The 18,997-nt window shown below is 37.4% G+C and overlaps 1 protein-coding gene across 3 annotated transcripts in view; it reads right to left on the minus strand.

The window, feature by feature from the left end:
* Positions 1-250: 250 nt before the first annotated feature.
* ets1.S (v-ets avian erythroblastosis virus E26 oncogene homolog 1 S homeolog) overlaps positions 251-18,997 on the minus strand; it is a 41,320-nt gene continuing 22,573 nt past the window's right edge. For 2 of the 3 annotated variants that reach the window (XM_018226840.2, XM_018226839.2), the window contains exons 4-8: positions 17,742-17,819; positions 15,203-15,451; positions 12,630-12,890; positions 5,007-5,125; positions 251-4,597 (exon numbers count right to left, since the gene is read on the minus strand). In XM_018226840.2, the coding sequence (XP_018082329.1) occupies positions 4,382-4,597; positions 5,007-5,125; positions 12,630-12,890; positions 15,203-15,451; positions 17,742-17,819 (923 nt within the window). In that variant the 3' untranslated portion in view covers positions 251-4,381. 3 annotated transcript variants of the gene reach the window in all.

Genomic DNA, 18,997 nt, shown 5'->3' on the forward strand with positions numbered 1-18,997 from the left:
TTTACAAGGAACACCTTAATGTAATGCCTTTTACCAACACAGGTTTAGATGTCAAGATTTTGTAGTAGCTAAATCACTATCCACCAATGCTACTACACCAGTAATACTGAAAAAATTTGGAAATCTTGCTTTGAAAGTTATTGGCAGGTGGATTGTAAGTAGGAATTAAGGGCAATAAGGAACACTCCTTTTTTAGTACAATGTGCTATATTAGTCCTAGCCTTTACACAAATAGAAGAAAACTTATCCTGAGTTTTGCTAGATAGAGAGTCATAGTTGATTTCCTTTGAAATTTGATGAAGTCAAATATTTGTAGCCACGTGATTCTTGAGGACAATGGCTAATATTGGTAAAATCTAAAAAGATCCACTCAGTACAGTTGAGAGTGTATCTTCTAAAGCTCCGTAAAACAAAATACTGGCCATCTGTCTAATAACAGAAAAAAGTTTGTGCATTCAGATCTAGGGTGTAACAAGAGAGCAGATAATCACAGCAATACTACATGATTACTGGATAGGATAATGTAGGATTTCAAAACAAGATTCAACAGTTTGACTAATATTGTTGTGGGCAATATAATAAGAAAATGTAAAGTCAATGTTTATTGGGAATTATTGTATCCAACTGTTCTGGAGCAAATCATGCAGCTTATATTTAAGCATGATATTAAAAATTGCTGAGCTACATTGTCACTGGCTACATTGTGAGAGGTTGAAGGATGATAATCTGATACTGTTATATAACATTTTTTAATGTGCTTGATTTGATTGGATGTTCAAAGACAAACATCATCTTACATCATGCAATAGAAATGAAGGAATGGTGTGATAATCTGTCCTGCGGGTCAGGTCGAATGCAAGTTACAACTCCATGCAACAATCAGTCATTTGTGTGAACAACCACATAAAAGTTATAATGTTAAATGATCCATTTAAATTGGTTGTTTAAGTGCAGGTTAAACGTGCCAGTGTATACTAGTTATAAACGTGTTTAGCTTTTCCTGTTCTACAGGATGTGACCCCTTGCTTAGCAGAAAAATAATGCTATGCCAAGAAACAACAGTGCAACTCATATATTAACACTAGGTAACTGCAATGAATTAGCAAGTAACTTTTATTTTGTTACTTATAGTGGAACCATGAAAGTAAACTCTTATTGGTTAGTGTGGGTAACGGCAGTGGGGCAAATTTCAGTGGCGTAACTACCAGGGGAGCCCCCCTGGCAGCTCGCACGTCACTGGATTCCGGCCGAAAAGAGCGTACGGAGGGGGCGGGGGGGCCCGGCTGCGCATCCCACGCCAGGGCCCCTATAGTTACGTTACTGGCAAATTTGGTCAGTGTGTGTTAACGTGATTATCAAATTACTTCAGTGCTAAGACTAAAGCTGGCCAGACGTACCAGACTTCATCCTTGTATCGGACGAACGATCGGACACCCCAATCTTCTAACCTGCCACAAACCATTCACATTAAATAAAGTAATAAAAGAACAAATCAGACGATGTTGTGCTTATGACAGCAATCATATGAAGGTTATGTCCGACAAATAGTAGTGACAGTCACCCATTGATATCGTCAGATAGGCAATACATGCAGAGAGATTATTATTAGCCAACAGAAATATTTTAACCTGTCCGATTGACTAAATGACTGATCGCCATGGTCCGAAAAATGTTGAGATGATCCAATTCGTATGACTATATCTTTCTGTCTATGGCCAGCTTTAGCAGTTTCCCTAACGATGCACCGTTGAAATTTAAAGCACCAGTCAACTCTGAACAGGTAATGGTAAATATAGACCCAAAAAAATGTATTAAAAGAAAAACCAAAACATCACATAATAGTGAAGAGACAGAAGTGGAATGAATATCATAAGATGTTTATTTTTTGATAACTCGCACGAGGAATTGGTGTTTTAAATAAAAATATTTTCATGTAACAAAAACTAGAAAAAAAACTGTGCAAGCAACTCTTCAAAATCCACTGGCTGATGAAATATTTATTTAACAGAACTATTCAGTTAAAAATGGGTTGACACCAAATGGAATGTATAAAGCAGCCCCCGGTTTGTTGAAATGTCCATCAAATGGGAAATGATTTGGACATCTGTAGTCCCTCCCCACCCCAATAAACATTCCATCAGTGCCTTAAGTTACCTATTCCATAGACTTTTACAAGAAGGCACTTTACATAAATAATACTGTGAAGGTTTTAAAATATAACGGTATGGATAGACTGATGGGGGGGGATTTCTGCAGTAAAAATAAAAAAGGATCCTTGTTACATCAATTGTTTCTTAAAATTTGAAGTTCCAAAATACAACACTATTTCCAAAACAAATTAAAAGTCTTTGTATTTACATAGCGCCTGAGCATGTTATTTCTTTAGCCCTCATAAGGACTTCATATTAGAAAGAACATTTTGAGTAGATTGTTGAAAACAGGTGCCAGATGTAAAAGACATTTGGTGTAATCACTTTGAAAGACACTGCTATTGCCTGTTCAAACTAAAAGCAAAGTTAATGCTAAAAACCCCCAATGTCTTCTGAGTTGAGAGGCATGAGTGTTCAACTCTTCTAATCTTAATAACTATAAACAAACAGAGAATGTGAACAAAAAAAGGTTATTGACCTGAACAGACAATTGATGAATGGAATACAAACATCTAATACTGTTCTGTTATTGTCCCATATAATTAACCTTCATCCAAGCTCCATACAACATGGCCGCTTGTAAGTGCATAAATGCAGTCCTTCAGCTTTCTATGAATCACACGTTTGTCATTTCTGGCTTTCAGAAATTATTAACAGAAGGGACCTGCGTTTATAACCCTACAAATCTATGCTGTCCTATGACTAGCTGAAGTCTGTTATGAAGAAAAATAATAAAGTGATCAGCCATCTGCCGTTCTTCTTTCCAATTTAGTAGCAAAACTGAGGAATGCTATATGTTCAACAATTCTCCGAAATGCTAACACCCATGCTTATATGTGGTAAATTGCCTCATGTAGAAATGTTTGCTCAGCCAATTGCTTAACTACTTCAAGAGCTGCTTTTTACCAGTCAGATCTTTTTGCATCAACCGTATAAGCTATGTTAAAAAAGCAACTGGCATTTTAGCTATAAGTTCCCTTTAAATGTGCTTTTCATTAAGAGATTAATTCTTTTGCAGTGGTCAGATTAATAAACCTCTGCAGCTTTCATTGCACATTTCATCCCTGAAGATTTTATGAACTGCTTTAAGATTGTCCTAGCTGAGGGATAGGTAGCCTTACCCATGCCAGGTGCTGCAGAACCACAATTCCAGCATGTCCCACTAGTTGTGCAGTAGTAGGTGATGTCTGGCATCAGTGTTCTGCAACTGCTGGGATGGCACTGGCACATCCCCATCCTGTTTGTATGTAAATCAACGTCCTCTTTGGCACTTATGTGAAAAATAAAAGAACACATACAACTGACAATATATCTGTACAACCTTTTCATAAAAAGTTTCTTATAAAATATATACACATAGAATTCTCTTATCTGTAAAAAATACATTCTGGGAATGTTTAACATGGTGGACGGGACTTCAGCTCAACCATTTAGGTGTGGCTCAGTAAACACTGCAATGCAAGTAAAAGGAGGAGAGTATAATCTGAAGATGCTTTCCTCAAAATAGAAGTTCAAGGTACATGCAGAGAAGGAATATATTTGGTTACTACTATTCATGTCCTCGAGAAAACTGAACACATGAGAAAAACCTCTTTAGCCACGTGGACAGAGAGGAGCGCTTAACCCATCTATACCTCTACATCATTGCCAGAACTATGCTCGGTTATGGCTTGAATCAAGCAGATTAATTGTTCCAGTAATATGGCTCTGCAAAACGAAGTCGTGAAATCTTCGTAGCTGCTGTTGGACCTATGAAATCTTTGTGTGCTTTTCATTCGTTTTCTTAACACTTCCTCCTCTTTTTTTGTTGTCTGTCAGACAATTGATATCAGTTTGCATCTCTTCATAAAAGCTGGCTACACATGAAACAAGGACTGAAGCAAAAAATGCATTAATTCAGAAAAAAAAATATATGAAATACTGGCACAACATCTGGAAATAAAATGGTTACTAAAGTAAGCAATCAAATTGCTCTCCTTCCTGTTCTGCATAAATAGTAGGGTGTGGAAAGGCCCAGGCTTTTCCTTGGCAGTGGTAATGCAGAGTAACCAACTTCAAACATTATCCCAAGGCCCACTCACGAACTAAGCAGTGTCCATTTCTAGTCATATCCTTTAACCCCAAAGGCTTCATATCTATCCTGCGCATCCAGGAGGGAAAAAAGTGGCGCAGAGATTAGGGTTTGTGGATTTTTGTCTTTTTCTTTGCTCCATACTTCTGTCTACTAAACTCTATTCATCAGTGTCTGGTTTAACATCAAGCATGGCGTGCAGTTCTTCTGGTACATATCCCAGAAGACTTTGTAAGTCGCATACAAAACGGTAGACGTATCGCTTTCCTGCTGTTTTGTGAATTATATTTTTGTCATAATAATAGCGGAGCCCACGACTCAACTTCTCATAGTTCATTTTAGGCTTGTTTTTCCTCTTTCCCCAGCGTCTTGCAACCTGTGAAATATAATTAGTTATTGATTTAGAATCCATTTAAAAATTTTAACTAGAAATTATATTATGAAATATTTTATACACAGATTGCACCTGTGCTACATTTTGAGTGCACTGCAGACCTGCATCTTTTAACAGAGATCAAAATATCTGATAAATGCAGCATAAAATTTCTTACTGACTTAATGGCAAGCAGTAGCACATGTGACCCTGAATGGGCAATCATGAACTTAGAGGTGCAAATAAAAAAAGAGAGCAGCTGATGGAGGCTGGGGCTATGGAGATACCCAGAGTCTTGCATGAATTATGATTTCCTGTACAAGTTCTTTTGTGCATAAAGTTTGTAACCATAAAAGCTCTGGGTTTGTTTTGGATGAAAAATATCTGCATTTATAGAGACACCATAACCTACCTCATCTGGATCAGACAGCTTAAATTCCCAGCCATCCCCTGTCCAGCTGATAAAGGACTGGCACGATTTGTCTGTCAGTAACTCCAGGAGAAACTGCCACAGCTGAATTGGTCCGCTTCCTAGAAGGAAATAAGAAATGAAAGCAGTGAATCTGGTTCCTGTTCACTTTTTAAAACATATTCTGAACTTTTCGTTTTGAGGCCTCAGCTTTGAGGAATAAATCTTACAAACATAAACAGAAATCGATGCACAGGAGAAAAAAAAAAAGCTCTCTGTAGCAGAATCACAGACCCTGTAAGAATCTGCATTACTGATGTTTATAACCTCCTCAAAATACTTCTAAAAACAGCTATTTGCAGATATTATACTTGTATTCATTGCATTTATTGGAATATTCCATATTCATGACAAATAAATATTCTTATTCAAATAATAAACTTGGGTTATTGCACCTTTCTGACATTGGCTTATCCTTTGTAAACTTATTAGTGTGCAATAGAAATCTCTTAAATTTGGGTTCCCATGCATTATGGCAGAGAAAAAGCAGGTGCGGTTAGAGGCTTTTTCCAAGCCATATTGCAACAGAATGTACAGGTTACAGAGGCCAGTGCGTCACTGCATGTGTTTAATTTACCACGCTTCTTACAGGTCTGCTGGATGCATACAGTTTTCATTTTAAGCACTGCCGAGTGGTGCATAGACCTATGCTAAACTAATGTAAAATAACTTTGCAATAATACAATTACTACCGTACATGTATCTAAAAATAAATCCAAACTGACTCACCAGCAAATATGAGGTTCCCTTATTACTCACAATGGGACCCTGCTAAAGTTACAACCAAGCACATTAAGGTGTTACAGAGCTTGCTGGGGTATATTAGAAGATACCTCTAGAAGAAATCACCTATTCTCTAGTCTAGAGGGAGATAATGTCTCTTAGGTCCCCATAGACGCGACGATTCTTCTTGCCGAACGACCGATTTTAGGGAAGTCCGACCAATCCTTCGAAATTATCGTGCGGTTAGTGGTATTCGAACGATCGTTCATCTTACGATTTTTCGGCCGACATCTGTCGGGAAATTGATCGGCCAGGTCAAAAAATCTTTGTCGGCCCCAGTGCAATCTCTCTATGTTTGCAGGGCCAAGCAGGCAGCTCCCCTTTGTTTTCCTGCCAAATTGGTCTTTTTAGTTGATGGTAAATTCGTACGATCGTACGATCGTTCTGAGAAGATATTGGTCTCACGATCAGGATCTGATCTTTTAAAAATCTCAACATCTATGGCCAGCTAACCACAGTTACTTACCACTGAGACAGGAGCAATTTAGTGAATTATCAATTTTTGTATCAAAGAAAAGCAACTACTTTACAAAACTGTATCAAATCATGAAACCATATACAGGCTTGTGTACGCCAGGAACTGTATAATTTTACCAAGCACTCCATTTGACTATACTGTCTAAGAACAAAATTCCCAAGCGTGACCTCAACATTGGTTTCTTATCCAAGGCCTACAGCCATGCATAAAAGACCAATGAAAAGAGCACACTTCTGTGCTGCACTCCATCCCAGCGACACATGACCTCAATAGGGTTCAAAGTCTATACCCAGGCAATGGTACTCACATGCTATTTCTGTTCACAATAAAGTCTCTGTTTTGTTCAAGGCTGCTCATGTTAGAAAGCGCAGTGGGGTGATTAAATCTGTCACATGTTAGGAATGTGGCAACCTCATTGGGAAAAAATGTCTCCCCATTCAGACAGTTGATGGTGCAAGGGAGGGGTAAGGGAAGTCTTGCCTAAAAATAAGACAGTGCTCTATTCTGTCCAGCAGTTTCCTATATGTCCAGCTCAGGACACTGTCTGGCCCTTTGAAAAGCAAGATCCAATGTTTATTATTTATCAAACATCATAGTTGGCATGTTGACAGTGTTGTAGAGACCAAGACAAAAAAAAAAGACAAAAGAGTGAGTCAAATATTTACCCATCCAATGTTAAACATATTGCTTTTGTACCAAATGCTCAGTAGATGTCAGTCACTTGGATTTAAAATGAGTGAAGTGCATTGTGACCCGAGCACACTTTTGGCTCTATATTTCAGGCCACAGCTGTTCTGTGCCATGACCACAGGCCCCATGAGTGTACAGCGAATGGAACATTCTCAGGCTCAAGACATCTTTTTCGGTCTAAGTTAGAAAATGTTTTTGGACTATATCTACTAGCTTAGCATGTGAAAATAACTCCTTCATTACCAGAGTAGCCTCTAACGTACCCTTATGTATTAAGTCTTCACAAATACTAACATTCATTGAACTAACATGTAACAACTCAGAAAACAATGCAAAGTATCATGAAAACTACTTGTATTGCCAGATATCGATCGGGGAAGCCCATCAGGACTCGGTCTGTCAGCAGCTTTTATCGGTCCGTGTATGGGGGGCCTTAAGAAAACCCTTTTGTAATTAGTGTGAACAAGAGCAATAGAACTTCTTCTTTAAAATATAGTATGAAACAAATCCTGCCAGAGTGAGAAAATAAAAACTCTCTTTAACATGAAACAAGAGGCCACGAGAGCTGTACAAAGAGGCCATATAATGGGTAAAGAGTTGAGCTGCAGCTACAACATGTACAGACCACACATGCGTCAGAGATCATCATCATCTCTCATTAACTGCACAGAAGCATGTGATTCAGAAGTCAGCAAAATAAAAAAGCTCAGCTATTTGGAAAAAACAACAAATCAGGCATTTTATGGCCATCGCAGACATGCACTTACAGAGCCGATAAAACCATTGTTCTGGAAAAGGGGGTACCATAAGGTTAGTTTAAGTACAAGAAATATTTCTAGGAAGGGAGAAAGTATATTTCTGTCAGGGTGGCAAATTACCCGGTTTTATTTTAAAAGCTTTTAAGAAAATGCACATCTGCTTTTAACATGGATTTGTCAACACTAGACTGCTTGTAGCATCATGTGGCTTTTTGCTGAGCAAACAGTAACCATACAAGAAATGTTCCTCGCTGTAAATTCATAAAACCTTTGCCCTAAAATCATGACCCACTACCAGCCACAAAACACTTCCCCGGTAAAAAAAATAAAATAAAAAAAACACTGAGCCAGTTATCACCCTTACAGCTATGCTTATTTTAGGTCATGTTTTGTACACTAAAGTTAAATCTGAAATGCAGGGCTTGGTCATTCAATGCAGATACTATATTCGCAAGCCCACTTTCTTTGCAGTGTCCAACATAAATAATACACTGAAGACAATATTTTATATAGTGGCTCAAGAAGGGGTAGACAGGACGGTGAAAAATGACACTTTGAAACTTTAATATTAAAAAAAGTCACAAATAGAAGGTAACTGAAAAAAAAGTCTATTTCTAGTGAAAAATAAAGTGAACAAGTGAACTGGAAAAAATCATCTGGAAGGTAAACAACCCCTTTAAAGCAAAAAAGGATTTTGCAATGTCTCCTCCTAATATACAAACTCCTCTTAATTTTTCCACATAAAGTTACATCATGAGCTCAAGCTAATTGACCCAGCACCATTTGGCTTTTGAGAGATACAGCAAAAGGGCTTTTAATTGGATCACTGATAAGATTCATTTTACATAAGGTTATGCTTAATCCTTACACATTTAACACAAGATTACAGCAGCATTATACATATACTTTTAACTTTAGGTTATTTTATACAGTTTGTGTTGGAATTCACTGCTTTTCTCGCTTGACAGATATTTGCAAAGTTGAGCAACTGATATACATTGAGAGACAGATTACACAAAATAGACATATATCCCTAAAAGCAGGCTCAGAATAATGCAGGGTAAAAATAACTAGGCTGAAATGTATTATCTGTTATTTCTTCTTCTGGTAAAGATTTTAGATGTATACTTGCCTATGTTGTATGTCTAACCTGTATAACGCTACCGCTTTCATACCTCCTAACATTTTGGAAATAAAAAAAAAGTTTAATTTTTTTTGACCACACCTGTTTTTGTGGTCACACCCCCTAATTAACATGTTCATTTTATAAAATGTGTTTGAACATATTTCTGTGGTTACAGTTTTGCTAATGAAGGTGAATTCAGTCTAATTTTCCCAAGGGACCTGTTATCTTATATTGTTACAATTACTTATTTGCTTAGCTCGAAAATGTTACAAAAGTATCTTATCTGGTGTTGTGGCTGTTCTGGGCTCTCTGGCAAAAGCCAATTAAGTTAGAAACTTTGTTAATTTTTCTGGCTGGTCAGAGCAGAGAAAAACTGGACTTTCCAGTAAAAATGAGGGACTGTGGGTTGAGCCGTCAAAGAGGGACTGTTCCTCTAAAAACCGAGAGTGGGGAGGTATGCACTTTGTTCTGTAACTAAGTAACAGTTTACATTCAAACACCAATTACATGAATCTATTGCATTGTATACTGTATAAAAATTATCTGAATTTAAAAAAAAAATTTCATTCATTTAAAGTTGCAAATAATGAATAGGCCTGTTATGTTGTAGGGGTTAACATCCACAAAGGGGATTTAAGTTGTGTGTTTGTATGTGCACCGGTTTTTTCACTCACAAAACCCCTGAATGCTGGTCTTCTTTATTTTGTAATAATAAAAAAAAAAAATACACACACACACACCAAATAAATGCTTTCTTTTATGTAAAAGTTACAGATCGAGAAATTCACACTGATTTGGTTGATGCAGTCTCCATATATGAAAAAATTCTTTACTTTGATTAATGTAAAATCCCAACTGACAAAGACAGTGTCCATCTCTGTTAGTGGCCACGTTGATCGACATTTCATGCATGAGTTCATCTCAGCTTAAAACAGTAACAACGCTATGTTGTAGCATTACTTTACAAACAACTGGAAAAATGAAAATGATAATTCCATCTGAAGCCAGAAAAAAACAGTAAAGCCCTAGAATTCAGTGTTCATTTAATACAGTAGAAAGCAAATTAAGAGCACTGCAAAAAGGGGCCTATTTGTCATACTGTGTAAAAAAAAATAGAAGCCAAATACACCATACGTCACTGTGTCAAAACCAGCAACCACTTGAAAAGGTTATGGGAAAATACAGCGTTCATCCATTGCGTTCTCTCTTTTTTCCCCCCAGAGTGATTTCTGCTAGAACTTACTTGATACTTGGATTTTTCCCATTGACTTATGATATTGACATATTATAAACATATACAAATTCGGGCGACTATAGAAAACGCATCGCTGCGTGTGCATTAGCGCAGGCGACTTTTCATTGTAGCCTATGGGAAAAAATGCTGAGGCAGTTCGGGGGGATAGTCGCTCAGAAGACGAGGCGATTAGTTGCCAGGCGACAAAATCTCCCCGAATCTCCTCGTGTGAACGAACTCTTAGGGAAAGACACACTGAGCTACTAGTAGCAGCTACTTATCACAGCTACAAAAAGATTGGGTTGATTTGTTATAATGACACCTTAGATACTGTCAGTGTTTTTAAGATTGAAAAAGATTAAAAGGATAAAGATGGAAAACCTAAAGCATCTTTTGAAGTCAATACTGCAGTTACTTAAAGGTAAGATCACACTTGGAGATTTAGTCACCCGGCGACTAATCGCCTCTTCTTTGGGGCCACTAATCTCCCCGAACTGCTTCTGCCTGCTAGAATGAAAAATTGCCTGAGGCCTGGCAATCGCAGCGCATCGTTTTCCGAAGTCACCCGAAGTTGCCTCACGAGGAAACTTCAGTCGACTTTGGAAAACAAATTCAATGAGAGTGCCATGCCGCAGGCGATTTTACATTCTAGCAGGCAGAAGACAGGAGGAAGCAGTTCGGGGAGATTAGTCACCCCAAAGAAGAGGTGATTAGTCGCCGGGCAACTAAATCTCCCCGAATCTACCAGAGTGTGGGGCCATCCAACGGGCGTCCCCAATTGTATCTGACTGAAAGTCGACCAGGGTAAAAAAATCCAGTCAGATCGCAGCCACATCTGTTCGTTGATGCAGTCCCACAATCCGACTGACTGTATTGCCCTAGGGCCCACGATCGGATCAGCCAGATATTGCCCACCTCAGTGTGGTCATATCGGGGAGAGATCTGCTCGTTTGGCGACATCGCCAAACGAGTTGATCTCCTTGTGTATGGCCACCTTTAGGGTTATCAGGCTGAAAGATCATGACCCAATTAAACATCTTGCAAAAGCTTGAGACTACGATAACTCTGTTTAATACAGAGTGGGAGGAGATGGATGCGACAAAACAGCACACACACAAAAGCTACAGTTAAAATTAAAAAAAAATGATATAAAGTCCCATTGTTGAAAAAAGACGTGCTTAATTGGTTACAATTTGCCAAAGAATACATTGACTGGCCTAAAGAGAAATGGCGCAACATTCTTTCTTTTTGGGTCTAGGGGCCTCAGACTAGCACAAAACATGATATGGGGATGTTTTTCATACTATAGAGTTGGGCCTATTTATCGCATACCAGGGATCATGGATCAGTTTCTATACATCAAAATACTTGGAGGTCCGAAGAGGAAATGAACTTGAACTGGGTGTTTCAACAAGACAAGGACCCCAAACACACCAGTAAACAAACAACATCTTGGTTCCAGACCAACAAGATTGACGTTATGGAGTGTCCAATCCCTGGACCTTAATCCAATAGAAAACTTATGCTGTTTCTGAATGCAAAAATGCTACATTTGGAATGTGCCAGAAGTTGGTTAACTCCATGCAACACAGATGTGCAGCAGTTCTCAGAAACACTGCTTGTACAACTAAATATTTAGCGATTCAAAGGAACGCAAAATCTTGAAAACTTTTTTCAGTATATACAGTGTATTTTTGAGTTTGTAAAGAAGAATGCAGACACTGCAATTTTTTGAATGCCTAATTTTCCCTTTTCTTCACTTTCTGTAAAGGAAGAACACACATTTGATATTTTTTTCTGTTTTGATTTAGAATAGAAGGTGCAGTGTTCCCAATGCATTTGCATGTATGGAAATAAAAGTTATTATAAGGATTTCGAGCTTTATTCACTTTTGGAAACACTCTATATTATATATATATATATATATATATATATATATATATATATATATATATATATATATATATATATATATATATATATATATATATATATATATATATATATATATATATATATATAAAAAAGCCATAGGGTCGGTGCACACAGAACACAAAATGGATGCCTAGGTGCTGGAGCAATTGAACATTGTATGGAAGTAACAAAAAGGGTCCGCACACACAGGACTTGAGTGAGAAAATAAGTTGGTCGTTTATTCAACGTTTCGGCCCAGTCACATGAGCCGTCTTCCTGAAGACGGCTCATGTGACTGGGCCGAAACGTTGAATAAACGACCAACTTATTTTCTCACTCAAGTCCTGTGTGTGCGGACCCTTTTTGTTACTATATATATATATATATATATATATATATATATATATATATATATTTTTTTTTTTTATTTTTTTTTTTATTTTTTTTTTTTAAGTGCCTTGTACACCCTGTTTCAGAACTAAACCAAAAATTATGTCATGAAACGAGAGGAGATCTAAAGCTCACAGTTTTGTAAGATTTTCAGATTTAGAATAGAAAAAAACAACACAAAGTTAATTCGTACCTGTGTAGCCAGCTAGAGCAGCAGCAGGGATGACAGGTTTGTCTTTGTTGAGTTCCGCTCTGTCCCTTACATAGTCTTTAAAAGTGCCTTTGGATTTATGGCTCGGCATAGCAGGTGGGTAGTCTTCCGAATCAAAACTGTCATAAGATGGCACACGTTGAAGGCTGTTGTATGAGGACTGGCTGCTCCAGGACTGTGTGAGGCGGTCACAGCTGTCATGGCTCTCAATACTTTCAAAGGACTCCTGCCCACCAAGTTTTCCTAAAAAGAAAATAAACTGGTGTTAACATAAGAGAACCGTACCTAACTTTTGGCTAAAGCTGTTAAAGCATTGGCAGCTCACAGAGTGAACCAAATTAATCAGTACAGGCATTAATCTGGTCATTACACCACCACCATCATTACTGAAATTAGGCAAATATTCCAGTTCATCACTTGAATGATCTTGGAATGATGATGGATTTACTAATATGTTGGCTTTTTTGGGCTCTTATACACAGGCATACCCATTTAGTCACAAGTTAGACAGCTGATTAATATGACCAGTCTACAACACAAGTACCATTGAAGGTTATGGGACTAGAAAATATAGGTTATTCATTTGTATTATTTGCTAAAAAGGTTTTTGTATGTTTGGCTGCTAGTTGTTCTTACACCATGTCCTTTTTTGCTGTTAACCTGTCCAAAAGAGGAAAGGTTTACATTTGCAGATACAGTTAGGTCTATAAATATTCAGACCGAAACAACTTTTTTCTAATTTTGGTTCTGTACGTTACCACAATGAATTTTAAATGAAACAACTCAGATGCAGTAGAACTGCAAACTTTCAGTTTTAATTCAGTGGCTTGAACAAAAAGATTGCACAAAAACGTCAGGGGCTCAAAAGCAATTGGACAATTGACTCAAAGGCTATTTCATGGGCAGGTGTGGGCAATTTATTTGTTATGTCATTATCAATGAAGCAAATAAAAGACCTCGAGCTTATTTGGGGGGGGGGTGCTTGTATGTGGAAGATTTTGCTGTGAACAGACAACATGCGGTCAAAGGAGTTCTCCATGCAATTAAAACAAGCCATCCTTAAGCTGCAAAAACAGAAAAAACCCATCCGAGAAATTGCTACAATATTAGGAGTAGCAAAATCTACAGTTTGGTCCATCTGGAGAAAGAAAGAAAGAAAGCACTGGCGAACTCAGCACCGCAAAAAGACCTGGATGTCCATGGAAGACAACAGTGGTGGATTATCGCAGAATCATTTCCATGAAGAGAAACCCCTTTACAACAGCAAACAAGTGAACAACACTCTCCAGGAGGTAGGTGTATCGATATCCAAGCTACCATAAAGAGAAGACTGCATGAAAGTAAATACAGAGGGTGCACTGCAAGCCACTCATAAGCATCAAGAATAGAAAGGCTAGATTGGACTTTGCTAAAAAATATCTAGAAAAAAGTCAGCAGAATTCTGGAAAAACATTCTTTGGACAGATGAAACAAAGATCAACTTCTCCAGAATGATGGCAAGATAAAAGTAGGGAGAAGGCGTGGAACAGCTCATGAACCAAAGCATACCACATCTCTATAAAACATGGCGGAGGCAGTGTGATGGCTTGGGCGTGCATGGCTGCCAGTGGCACTTGGACACTAGTGTTTTTTTATGATGTGACACAGGACAGAAGCAGCTGAATGAATTCTGAGGTGCTCAGAGACATATGTTCTACTCATATCCAGCTAAATGCAGTCAAATTGATTGGGTGGCGTTTCATAATACAGATGGACAATGACCCAAAACATACAGCAACCCATGAGTTTATTAAAGCAAAGAAGTGGAATATTCTTGAATGGCTAAGTCAGTTACCTTATCTGAACCCAATTGAGCATGCATTTCACTTATTGAAGACTAAACTTCAAACAGAAAGGCCCACAAACAAACAGCAACTGAAAGCCACTGCAGTAAAGGCCTGGCAGAGTATCAAAATAGAGGAAACCCAGAATCTGGTGATGCCCATGAGTTCAGGACTTCAGGCTGTCATTGGCAGCAAAGGGGTTTCAACCAAGTATTAGAAATTAACATTTTAATTTTCATACTTTATGGTAATATTCCCTCTAATTCCTTCTTGGCTATGTGTGGAAAAAAAAAATTTGAAAAAAAAATTTGTTCACAGTTTTTGAAAACTATATGCTCAGGTCTGAACTGATACAAAATTGTGTGTTTTCAAATAAAAAAAAATTGTGGGCGCTGGCCTCAAAATTGGTGCATGCACACACCTCAAAAAAACCTTGCCTCATGGCTCACAGACACTGACATTTCTGAATTCTGTATTGTGCTGACTGACCTCTGCCATGTCCTTAGGAATTGTTAGGACTAATGGGAGTTGTCGAGCAGCAAACATCAGAAAGCGATGGATTAGAAATGGCTGTAAAACTATTTGCTATGTCCATTTATGTCCATGTCCTACAACCCAACAGATGTTAAGCTGTTACTCCAAATATTGAAAGGCTAAAGTTAGACTACGTTTGTGTACGTTTGACTATGGCTGATGAAGAGTCGTAAGGTTTCATAGAAACTGTATTCTTACCACGACTGATGCGTCCCAGGCACATGTTGTCTGGAGTCACTACCTCCTGTTTGATGGTGAAGTAGTCGCCCTGAAGAGATTCAGGCTGCAGGGGGTCACGCAGCAGTCCTAGAGGGTAGTCATTCTCATATTTCAAAGACAAGAGTTCTTCTGAGCTGATGGGATGCAAGGTCTGATATGACTCTGTGATGAAGCTAGGTTCAGAGAATTCAGAGGGTGGAACACACTGTGCATGTTCAATTCCATAACCTGTCATAGAAAAACACATGTATAAATGATTCCAATCATACTGTCAAAAACATACCACTAGCCTCCAATCTACAAATAACTTAGGAAATAATGTGCATGCTCTGGTTTTAACAATTATTTGTTTACAGAAGTAAGCTGGGGGGGGGGGGGGCAGTGTGTATATTAGGTCTGCTTTGTTTCAAAGGGAATGAATACAAGCCTGACAATTCCAGAGGATTTTGTGTTTTGCACTGAATCTAAAAGGTCTTTTACACTGATAATGGCATTTTTACAACATTCAAATCTTATATTTACATGTCCATGATAAAACAAGCAGTTATTAAAGAAATGGGGAGGGGGGTTAATGGGGTATAATGTTTTGTCTCACACTCCCACCAAAATATTGTGTTTAATGGAACCCAAAAAATGATGCATCATGCCTTCTAGAAATGATAGAGAGTGCAGACTGTGCATGTATAAGTATGTATAAGTTAACATCTATAAATGTATTTAGGGCATATGTTTTATTACTGGATCTAAATAGGTAATGTTACCAATAAAGAGTGAAAGAAGAATTCTGATCTGTCTCAGAGTAAAGGAAACCCAGCAGAAATAATAATAATGTACATATCAGATAACCATTTAGTGGAGTGACAGAGAATGGCAAAGAGACTAACTGCCATAGAAAAGGTCACTCAGCTGTACCCCAATTGAATTTAGAGGGGTGATGGACACCTTTATTTTCAGCAGTTAATCCACTAAAAACAGAGTATATTCCTGTTCGTTGTTCACAAACCCTTCCTTGTATAGAAAAACGGGAGCCTTCACAAACTGAAGTCTACCCAGTGTTTGCTGTGAATAAATCATTCCAATGAGCTATGCATTACAGAACCAACACTTCTTACTACACATCCTAAACAACAAACAGAAGAAAAGGGGTGAATGGTACACATACTACAAAAAATAAATGTATCCCTTACCTCAAACCTCAGTTTAGTACTCATTTCACAGTGTGTAATAGCTGCAAATATATTTGTGGCAAAGCTATTTTTCTTTATACCACAGCCTGCATTTCGGTGAAGTTATCAACACTTTTTTTTTAATAATGAACGAAATACTAACATACTGGTTGTGCCCTTTTTGTGCTGAAAACAAAAGTCTACCACACCCATTTTACAGTCTGATCATGCATAGAAATTTCTATAGTGAAAACGATGAATTACGTAATTGGTCCAATGCCATGCCTATCCTTTAAAGTATATAAAATACATTTATATTTTATTGCTAGAGATAATTTTATTTTCTACTTGAACATGCCCTTTCCTTTCTTTGTGTTGTAAAAAATCTTGTAACATAATGCTTAGAAAGAAGGCAGGTTAACTAAGAAAACTTCTCCAAATACTAAAGCAGACAGAAAACAACCATTAAACCAAGGGACATATTTACAGCACTAAATTCATTTTCTCAACAAATGAATTTAGAATGTACACCAATTAACTGGAGTTTACAGCTACAATATTTGCAACTGTTGACACTCCCACTCAAACACCCTTTATAACCCGGGGGTTTCCTCAGAGTCCAATCATCATATGAATACTTCTATTGTCCTGTGTTCCATTACTGGCTTTATTTAGAGACAACTGCTGTATCACATTCATGATAGTCCCGTTAAAGTCATAAACTATGAATTAACTATGTAATCATAGACACAGACAAATACATTCTAGTACTTTCAGATTTAAGAGAAAGAGTTTTTTCCTGTATAATATTGCGAATTTGGTCATTTGCTGTATTTAAAGTGACAGCACACCTCCTGGTTTTATTATGAGTTGAATAAATAAGAATTGTACTAAACATACTTTTTCCTATTGTTTTAATCATGGAAATTGTGTGGTTTTTGTTATATATTCGGCTAAACAGGGTAAGGATCAAACATTGTGTTGATTCAGTCTTCCTGTATGCCCTGTTTAGCACAAAAATCTATAATTTCTTGTGATTTTTTGAGCCACATTCAGAAACTCTAACTAGACAGGCCTCTTTGTGCTTCGATGCTGAGGCAAAGTAAGTAATATGGGTGGCACTGCTTCGGAATATAAGTGGCTATGAAGACAAATAGAGGACCAATTATAAGGACGATACAGTTTAACAAGGCAGTTGTAGGTCTACTAAAAAAGGAAGGGGTCTTCCCCTCTAGTAAATACATTTAGTGATTGGGGTCTTACATGTTCTATTATACCCTGTAAAAATATGATGTTTGGAAACATTTGCGCTCTCTGGAAAACAGTTTAATCCAGTTTAACACTATACTTACTGATAAAGTAGTCTGAAGTGTATCTTGATTCTGGGTATGCTGGGGTTATTTCACTAGTCTGGTATTGTTTTGAGTCTTCTGAAATGAAGATTAACAGGCAGAAAGGCAAAACAGAAAAAATATAAATTATCAGTACATATTTTCTAACATATGCATGAAACAGAATAGAATAAAATATGGCATAGCATTAGTACCAAAAGCATAATATAAATATGGTCCTTCATGCTCATTGTTTTGATAGAATGGAATAAGATAAAATATACTCAATTATACAATCATACATCAATGACACAACACAGCAAACTTTGAATATGATTTTAGTTGACTGAAGGCATCATTGCACCTTTCTGTGGCTGCTGGATGGCTTGGCAGAGCGTTAGTTATGGAGAGTTTCCAAAAACTATTTCAAAAAGCCGTTGAAGGAGGAGTTAAAAGCAAATAGGAACACAAGTATCTAAAAGAAAGCTCAGCATACTGCAATAGATGTGGTTTACTTGTTCATAAATGTTCAAAAGTACCTCTCACAGAGAAGGTATGTGCTACAGCAACTGAGGGTTTTCACATATAAAACCCTGAGATGTGTGATTAAAAAAAAAAAAAAAAAAAAAAAAGTGTTATATACTCCTAGCAGAACTGAATGCAGGTGGATCTTAACATTTTTCACTGATGTGGTATATATCAGCAAATTACCAAGTACTGTGGAATATTCTCACTTATCATAGTAATGTGACACAAAAAGGGACCTAACCTAAATGTACAAGTCCCCAAAATAGCCATATGCAGTTTGTATGAACTTCCTGTTGTATTTTTGGCTAGATTCTCTCTCTATTTAAAGCTTCTGGCAAAGACCTATAAGTGGGTGTGGGGAAACTCTCACTTGCCAAGTTACCAAGTGTGGGAGGCTCATAACTCTTAGGATAGTATAGGTGATCCCCCCCATCACATTTTATAAATGTAGTCATCCTGAAATTTTTTTTTAACTTCACATTTAAATACAGTACAAATGTGTTGTTTATGGCCATCTACTAGTTCTAACCATATGTGAAAACACGTTTTGTACAATACTGTAGACATAGCTGTTGTACTTAAAGCTGGCACATTTTAAGCTGGCAATAGCATTCTAGTTCAGTGGTAACAGAATTTTAGATATTTTTTAAGGATATCATTAAAATGTTTAAATGAATACACTATGTCGCTTTTAGGCCTACGAAATGTAGAGCTGAGATTTTTGTAATACCCTCAGAAATCTGGAATCA

The sequence above is a fragment of the Xenopus laevis genome, chromosome 7S (assembly GCF_017654675.1).
Source record: "Xenopus laevis strain J_2021 chromosome 7S, Xenopus_laevis_v10.1, whole genome shotgun sequence".
Taxonomy (NCBI): domain Eukaryota; kingdom Metazoa; phylum Chordata; class Amphibia; order Anura; family Pipidae; genus Xenopus; species Xenopus laevis.